Source organism: Vanacampus margaritifer, chromosome 1 (assembly GCF_051991255.1).
Source record: "Vanacampus margaritifer isolate UIUO_Vmar chromosome 1, RoL_Vmar_1.0, whole genome shotgun sequence".
Classification (NCBI taxonomy): domain Eukaryota; kingdom Metazoa; phylum Chordata; class Actinopteri; order Syngnathiformes; family Syngnathidae; genus Vanacampus; species Vanacampus margaritifer.
Genome location: NC_135432.1, coordinates 26,096,124 through 26,105,108, shown reverse-complemented (window position 1 = coordinate 26,105,108; position 8,985 = coordinate 26,096,124). Strand labels below are relative to the sequence as shown.

The 8,985-nt window shown below is 36.3% G+C and overlaps 1 protein-coding gene across 3 annotated transcripts in view; it reads right to left on the bottom strand.

The window, feature by feature from the left end:
* Nucleotides 1-3,162: 3,162 nt before the first annotated feature.
* The window catches only part of LOC144034566 (LHFPL tetraspan subfamily member 4 protein-like), a 44,424-nt gene continuing 38,601 nt past the window's right edge, over nucleotides 3,163-8,985 (bottom strand). For all 3 annotated transcript variants that reach the window (XM_077543420.1, XM_077543428.1, XM_077543411.1), the window contains one exon: nucleotides 3,163-8,874. In XM_077543420.1, the coding sequence (XP_077399546.1) occupies nucleotides 8,821-8,874 (54 nt within the window). In that variant the 3' untranslated portion in view covers nucleotides 3,163-8,820. The remainder of the gene's footprint in view (nucleotides 8,875-8,985) is intronic.

Below are 8,985 nucleotides of genomic sequence, written 5' to 3'. Positions count from 1 at the left end.
CGCACACACACACACACACACACACACACACACACACACACACACACACACACACACAGTATCGGTCACCCTCCTGCAGCCGTTTTATAATCAGGGACTAGAAATATGAAATTATATTAATAGAAAGTTGCCATTAATTTCATGCAATTTAAAGGGAAAATAATATATTGAGATATACAGTACAGGACAAAAGTTTGGACACACCTTCCCATGCAACGCATTTTCTTTACTTTCATGACTATTTACATTGTAAATTCTCACTGAACATGTGTGGAGTTATGTACTTAAAAAAGATCGAAATAACTAAAAACATGTTTAATATTTTAGTTTCTTCAAAATGGTCACTCTTTGCTCTGATGATTTTTTTTTTTGCACAGTCTTGGCATTCCCTCGATGAGCTTCAAGAGTACTCACCTGAAATGGTTTTCCAACAGTATTGAAGGAGTTCCCGGAGGTGAGAATGCCAAGAGTATGCAAAGCAGTAATCAAAGCAAAGAGTGACTATTTTGAAAAAGAAAAAAAACATATTTTCAATGACTTCATCTTTTTTTGTTAATCACATAACTCCAAATGTGTTCATTCATAATTTTGATGCCTTCAGTGAGAATCCCCAATTTAAATAATCATGAAACTAAAGAAAATGTATTGCATGAGAAGGTGTGTCCAAACTTTTGGCCTGTACAGTATGTATTTTATCTATCTATCTATCTATCTATCTATCTATCTATCTATCTATCTATCTATCTATCTATCTATCTATCTATCTATCTATTTATATAAAAATTTAATTAAATTAATTATTATTTTTTTTTTTTTAATTAAAATTATTATTATTTTTTTAATAATCTGTTATTTTTGGGAAGGGAATGTTTTGTACTATTTGTATTGTTTTTGATATCGGTAACTGTAACGGTGTTGTGCCAAAGTACTTTTAAAAATTCTATATCCGACATGTTGAATCAGTAAGATTAACGAATAAACAATACTGAGCTCTCTCTAAAAAGAAAAAAAAATCTATATCCACTGACACGGGACCTTATAACTTTTACCACAGAAACGTGGAGATTATTCGAAAAGGTTCTTGTAAACAGGTATTTAAACTTCAAACATCTGGAACAAAAGTTAGAAAACCTTGTTTTTAAAACTGAAACACATGTGTGTTCTTCATGTATTTATTGAAAAACATGTGTTGTACCCAAAGCGGGCGGTATACAATTATTATTATTTTTTTATGGTGGTAAGCACTGTGGCACAACACCTGGTTTAAACCAGGAAGACTCAACCAAGCGGCCGTCAGCCGGCCAGCGTCATGACAAAAATTGCGTCATGATTTCGCTATCCGCACGCGATGCTCGCCACAAGCGCTCATTCATTCTGAATGGAGAGCTCAAATGGAACGTACCATCAGTCCCATTTATTTGGCCGCGTCTCCCAGTCGTCTTCACTCACCGGGCGTCCGACCAAAGCGCTCCGGTGGCCACCAAAGCCGCAGTCTTGGCCATTCTCGACTGGAGCCATAACCATGGGCTGGGCAAGCGAAGAGTATCCGAGCTGCAGCTGGCTGAAACGCTGGCTGGAAGTGGATGGCCCCGCAGTGACCTGGCAGCTGTGTGCGCACTTGCAATTATTATTATTATTATTATTTTTTACTAGTCATTAACTCATTCACTGCCAATGATGGCGATATACGTCAAAAATTCATTTGAATTATTTCTATTAGTTTAAAAATGTTTTCCCCACTTTTATCAACTAGTGTATGAAAGCCTAGAATTTTTTTACTGTACATTTAGAACAGTGATTAATCGTGAGTTAACTACCGAAGTCATGCGATCAATTACGATTACAAATTTTAATCGCCTGATGCCCCTAATTTGTAATAATTTTTTCTTTTGTTTTTTTAAATCGCGTCAGGCGATTAATTTTTTTCTATATTAATTAATCGCTTGACTTCAATAGCTAACTCACGATTAATCACAAATGTTATATCTGTTCTAAATGTAAAATATATTTTTTTCTAGGGTTTCATACTCTTGTTAACAAAAGTGGAAAAAAATGTTAAACTAATATAAATACTTCAGATGAATTTTTTACGTTTATAGCCGTCAATGGCAGTGAATGAGTTAAAAATTAATTCACTAGTACATGTAAAATTGTAACTATAGTTCAGCGCTAATGTAAAACTATTATGTTTATGACAGGGCGCCTCAGGAAAGAAATATGAGCCCTTTCTTCTTCGTTAGTTGATTCAGGTCTTTCCGGTGCCCTGCTTTTGACATAGCGCCTCTATAGTGGCACAACATTGCAACTGCAGTTAAAATACGTTACTGCCGAGCTCAATCAACACAGCTGCAGCGCTGTGTTGAGCGATATCAGTCGCTCAGGCTGGAGGCGGCACACAAAATAGCAGTGGAGGCGGTCGCCTCCGAATTTTGAACGCAGGAAAAACCCTGCACTCACACAGGGTGGCATTGGCTGAGAATCCTGTTGTCCAGTTAAACGTTTCTTAATCATCAGTGGCTCTTTTCCCTGTGTGTGTGCATGCGTGCGTGCCTGCGTGTGTGTGCGTGTGTGTGTGTTGAGATATTTTTGGTTGTGTGACTCACACCCACAGAACTGGATGCTCTGCTGTGTATGTTAATGGGATAAACAGTCTCTTGTTTGAATGAACCTCAATTTTCAAGATGAATAAACAGTCATGAACTTAATATTGTTCTTGATGCACACTTGCTAGTCTCTTCATTAGTTATGCAATCAAAAGCAATCCACTACAAAAAGCAGAAAAGTTTGACTTATAATATGACATTCAATATTCAATATGCTTATAAAATCAAAGTTGCTTTGTTGTTTAATGCTGATTTTGGAGGAACATATTGATATTCCCTTCGTAAGACATTGATAGGCGTGCTTAGAAATGACAACACTAAAATATTCAAGTACAGTATATATATATATATATATATATATATTTTTTTTTTACCTTTAGTAAATAATAATTCTCAACACTTCTGGCAATGTTCATAACATATTATTTAACTCTATTTAATTATAGCTTTTTGTTTGTTAATGTATGTATTTATTTACATTAAACTACACTTTTCTTTTGTGATTGAGCAAAATGCCCTGTAAAAGGGCTGCTTCCACCATTACACAAAAAAGCTGCTGTTTTGAATGTAAAATATTTTTATTAGACCCTCTCAAAATGTGTTTGAGTAACAGAAAATGTCATAGTGGGTTGTAATACTATTCACATATAGGAATTAAATAGACTATATAACTTCAAAATCAACATCAGCATTATGTCAGCATAAACCATGAAAATCAACAAAACTCATTTCAGACTTTTGTCAACTATAAAGTCAATTCATAAATTGACTTCTTTCTCTTTTTTTTGTAAATAAATAAATTTGAGGGGTGTTGCGATTCCAACTGAAAATCATTGCTCAGTGAGTTGAAATTAATTGAGAGAATTTTTCTTGCGACAGAACGACCGACAACCATCATATGAAAATACAGCAAATGGGAACCTTAACATAAAGCTAAGGATAGAGTAACACAGTAATCAAACAAAGTTTCAGACAAATATGCTCACAGAATCATTTTGCAACACAAAGCAAACCGACCAAATCGTAGAAAAGTAAAACAAAACATTTCTTCTTCTTCTCATGTAACACATGATCTTTTGGCAACATTTCAAAAATGAACAGAAAAGTCAACGAGAATCCAAACATAAAAATCACTGGACGTTAGTCATCATTACCATCACCACCGTCCCCCAAGCCCCCACCCACCCCTTTCCCCGCCCATCAATATATCTTTATACATGGTATTGCATGACAAAACGGTTCAAAGACATTTACATGGTCAGCAAACATTTTGGGGAAATGTGAAATATCTTTTCCTCCCCCCGACACTTCTTTCTGTCTTTGAATTGAAGATGAAGTTGTTTAATTCAAAGTAGTGAAACATACGGTATTTCACCCAAATCAAAGTAAATCAGGTGGGACATCTTGATTATTCAGTTTGTTTGCGCGACTCCAAACTGAATGGACCTCAAATTCGCATCAGATCCATTTCACGTCGCTTGAGCGCTCAGTCGGAGTGTCGGAGTCTTTTAGTAGAAAAAAAAATCCCTACAGTGTCACTACTTGTTTTGCTGGTTCTGCACCACATCTGGATCAAGAGTTCTTAGAGGCACCTGGAGTAGTAGAAAGATGTGCTCATCGGGGTTAAGATAGCGTCAGTTCCTTGCGTCGACTCCTCGGGATTGGAAAAAATGGAGCCCGGACCGGCCAACGTGTGGCCAACGACGCTTGCAAGTCCAAACAGGACTATAGAAGCCTCTTTCAAGTTTTCATTCACTCCCTTAGAAGATTTTTTTTTTCCCGTTTGTTTTGTGAAAGACGACCTGGAGCCTTAAAAGTATTCCCAAATGAGAAGAGGGTAAGAAAATCCTGATATATTCCCTATCAAGACACATTACTACCACCTTTATGCAAAGTATAGAGATGGGAAAATGTCCATGCTTGGGTGTCAGCATGTGGACTATTTCTCTAAAAAGTAAAAGAGCCCCACATTTTTCGACAACGTCAACCTGCCTTTTTTCATATTCTAACAATAATTTGCACACAGTTCATCGGTGGTTTCAAATCAAGGCTTGGCACTGCGATGGTCGATGAGGCGAAAATCGTGAGTGTGACAGCATCATTAGATTCAGCATAAGGGCTATTTTAATATTGCCTGCTTGGCCCAGCTTGTAAACCCAGAGTAGTCAATCCAAACGAAACGTGTCGAAAGGAACCAACAAAGGACTCAACCACATCAGCGCGTCTGCAAGACACACTGAGCATTTCCATTATGAGCCATTAATACAGTGCTGCATGTGTATGCAGCTTCCTGAGAGTTAGCTAGCAAGCATCCAAAAATAAGCACACATCTAGGAGTACATCTAGCTATCTGCTCATGACTGTACCTGGACTGTTTATAGAAAGTAAGGTCAAAGGATGCACACAGGCTGTTCCTGCAGAGTAGGCTTGAGTGTGACTCGTGTTCGAAGTTGGTGTCTTGATTCATTTACAATAAGCATGTACCAAGTAAACATGCCTTGTCAGACAATCCATCAGGTGTCACCGGCTAGAAAATACCAACCCAAAGTTGTCCACTATATTGTTGTATGCTACGCAATACAGTGGACCTTCAGAACTTAATTGAACACAATTGCCTCCAGGAGGTTGTTCAACCTTTGTTGCGTTGGTTTCATTTTTGCCAAATGAATGAATGGAGGAAAATGTTAATTATCAGTAGCGTAATTAATGAAGTTATGTAAGTTTCCAGCGTGCTAAAAGTATTGTACAGTATGTCCCGCCTTTTCCGAGCAGTCCCAGATTGTGATTGGAGAACTCATTTGAGTGATTCACATTAACAATGCGGCTCTTGCCAGGTTAGAAAATGTCTTACCGAAGAGAAAAAAAATAATGGTGGGAACTGGTTTCTTACTGTAAAAATAAATAAAGTACAATAAATAATCATTTGTTTGTTTATTTTACTGGTGGGAATGGGCTTCCATATTGTCACCCTCTTCAAATAATTGCCTGTTATTTTTTTTGCAAAAATTATTATTATTTGCCTAAATCATATCCTCTTGATGCAATTGGTTCCATTTTTAAGAAGGAAGGAAAGAAAAAAGGAAAGAAGGGAGAAAGAAAGAAAGAAAGGAAAAAGGAAGAAAGAAAAATAAAGGGAGAAAGAAGGAAAGAAAGAAAAAAGGAAGGGAAAAAATAAATAAATTAATTAAAATAAAGGAAGAAAGAGGGGGGGAAGAAGGGAAAAAGAAAGAAAAATAAAATAAAGAAAAATAAATAAAGAAAGAAAGAGAAAGAAAGAAAAAGTAAAGTAAAGCTACTGATGGTTTGCATTGTTTCCTTCTTCCAAGAGATTTTAGCTCAATTTGCGTTCAACCATCCAAGCTCCAAGGCTCCACTGTATTTGACAAAGCCCTACTGTCGCCATGGTTCCTACAAGCAATCCATTATACACAATACGACCTGCCAATCACATGTCTGAAATGTCCTGTGGCGTTCACACGTTGCTGGTGCAGCAAAAACAGGAGCTACATGTTTATTGGAGCAGCAATGTAGCCACGTCGTCATTAGAGGTTGAAATTGTAGGAATACCTTTTCACCAAGTGACGTCTTCTTTCTTTTTTTTCTACTCTAGATCCTGGTAAAGGTGCAAATCTAAGATTTGTCCCCATGCATAATGCATGAACCTTAATGACAAAATCGCTAAAAGACACTGGGATCAATTTCTATCTTACTCCTGTTCTGTTGCCATGTGACAGCAGTGTTGGCCATGTATGATCGAGTAAGAAAATATTATTAATAAGAGAAAGTAACTTGATGATTCAACACATATTGGTCAGATTTCTTCAGAAAAAAATATGCCTATTGGAATTTAGTGGAAACTTGAATAATACGTTATCTAATTTTGTTGTACAGAGAAACGAGTGTCCATACATTAGCATGCACAAATACCACCAGTGACAAAATAAAACCAAATAATATAAATTGTGCTGCGACAAACAAAATCACACACGCCTGGATGCATTTTGCTTAAAAAATAGCAAAATACTGTCAAAATGTTTTGAAGCAATTAGAATCAAAAATATATTTAACTTGAAACAAAATGCATTACAGTATTTCTTCTAATTACAGCGCATGACGTTTAGAAGAAAATCCAACTCTCATGAGTGACCCGTGACCTTTTGTATGGTGAGGTGAGGGAGGGAGACATCATTAACTAAGGACGTTTGTGTGCGTAGAACATAAAGAAGTCCCTTTTCAAATAAGTCAACTAAATCTGTGAATTTGTTATTTTTGATGTGTGAACTATTTTCAAAAATTGTGTTTTCCACATCTTAATCGCATATTAGTTCCTTTGAAATTATTATAAATGTGCAATCGAGGGGTTATACAGTATTATTAAAACATAAATTAATTATTATAAATTGCTTTCCACGATGAGTGTAGGCTCGCTATTTGACAATACTGTATTGAAGTGCTGCTACCCTTCAAAGTTGATCTTGACTAATGTTTCCAGTTATAACTGGCAAAATTGGAGCCTTATTGTGAAGTGTTTTGTAAAAACTTGACATGTTTTTAATACCATTTATAACAAGCCAAGAGGGAAAGTGGAATAAATGGGTTATCTGATGACTTAAAGCAGTTAAGTAAACATCAGCTACCTAATCAATAACCATTTTATAAACCATTTATTAAAGCCTCAACAAGGATACCTATTTGAGAAAATATTACCCTAAAATCTACAATTTCTTACTGCCTTTATAAACAATGGTGCAGTATGTTTATGTTGTGCTGACTCAAGCAGCTTTTGGCGTTCATCAATGAGACCTGGGACTACTGCAGGCACACTTTCTTGTCCAGTGAGAGCTTTTAGCCTCCCACTGCTTAGAGATGTAAAAATAAATGGATCACATGTGATCCATTTATGTTAAACCCGACTGTACCATCAGGACTACAGCATAATTGTGGTTTATAATTCCATAACACTGCAGCATTTGTGGTAAAAAAACAAACAAACTTGGGCATCATCATGAGAACTCAGAATTTCACCTCCATCTTTATATATATATAGAATAGCAATCCTCATTTAGTACGATTCAGAATCGATTTTAAAATGTCCCAAAATTGATTTTATTTAAATTATTTTATACTGTCTTGCCTGTCCTTGCTTGTTTGTGTGTGCCTTTATTGGGAGCGCTCTTCATGTTGTACCTGATTTGGCCACTTAGGGGCAGTGTGGTTCCACATGGTCAAATACACTATTAAGTTGTAGAAACATTAGAGAGTAGAAGGAAAGAGTCACGATCAAGTTATTCCAATAAAAGTTGTTTTTTTTGCAGTGTGGAGCCGTTCTTTTGAGTTATAAAAGTGCAGCGAGTAGCGCGCTAATTTGCATTAGCGAGTCAGACTGGAGTAGATCATTATAGTTCCTTTCACATCAATAGATTGAAGCAAAAATCATTGTCAATCAAATCATTTTGAATCAAAAATCTTTCTTAGTTGAAAATGGATTCTGAATCGAATCGCAGGCCCAAAAATGGGAATCGAATCAAATCGTGAGACATTCAAAGATTCCCACCCCTAATATATATGTATATATATATATATATATATATATATATATATATATATATATAATGTCTGTATGTGTGTGGGTGAGCAATCATTAATGTTAATGTTATTTACACTGTTTGGTATGTACAGCAGAGAATCTTCCAGAGATGTTATTAATGCTGCCACGGGGTACTCCTTGAAATGTCACATTAGACAAAGAGCCACCTACTCTTGATGTTTGATCACGTGCGGCCATATTGCCATTTGAAATCCAACCGCTATACAGGGGACTCTCATTATTCGCTTATGAAGATGTATACAAAACACACATTGATGAAGTTGCAAAATGATGGTCCCAAATAAATCATAGACAGACAAGATGGTTCTTCCTATTAAGAGTTTCTCACATAAATCAAGACTTTAAATGTATTTGTTTAGAAAGTCAAGTGTTCAATCCACTGTACAGATGTCTACATTTTTTTCTTTTTTCCAAAATATAGTTTATCCCAATGACTTTGTTGTTGTTGTTTTGAATTTATTTTACATAATCCTGTACACTTGGTGTCTGTATTGACATTGGGTGATATCCTGATCGTTGGAAAGAAGAAGAGAAACAGAGAAGAGGAAGAAGAAGAGAAACAGAGAGGAATAGGCGAAGAAGAGAAGATGTCCAGTGCGATCGACGTCCTCAGTGAAGACGTTGCACCCCGTACCTTGGCTCTCTTCTATCTCGAACCTCAATCTAAAAACACACACAACACAAGGTAGTCAACAAATGATTGAACTCTTTATGCAATCGCTTGTCATAATATAGTACTGCAATTAATTTGCAGTTGTCAGCCGCCACACCGCC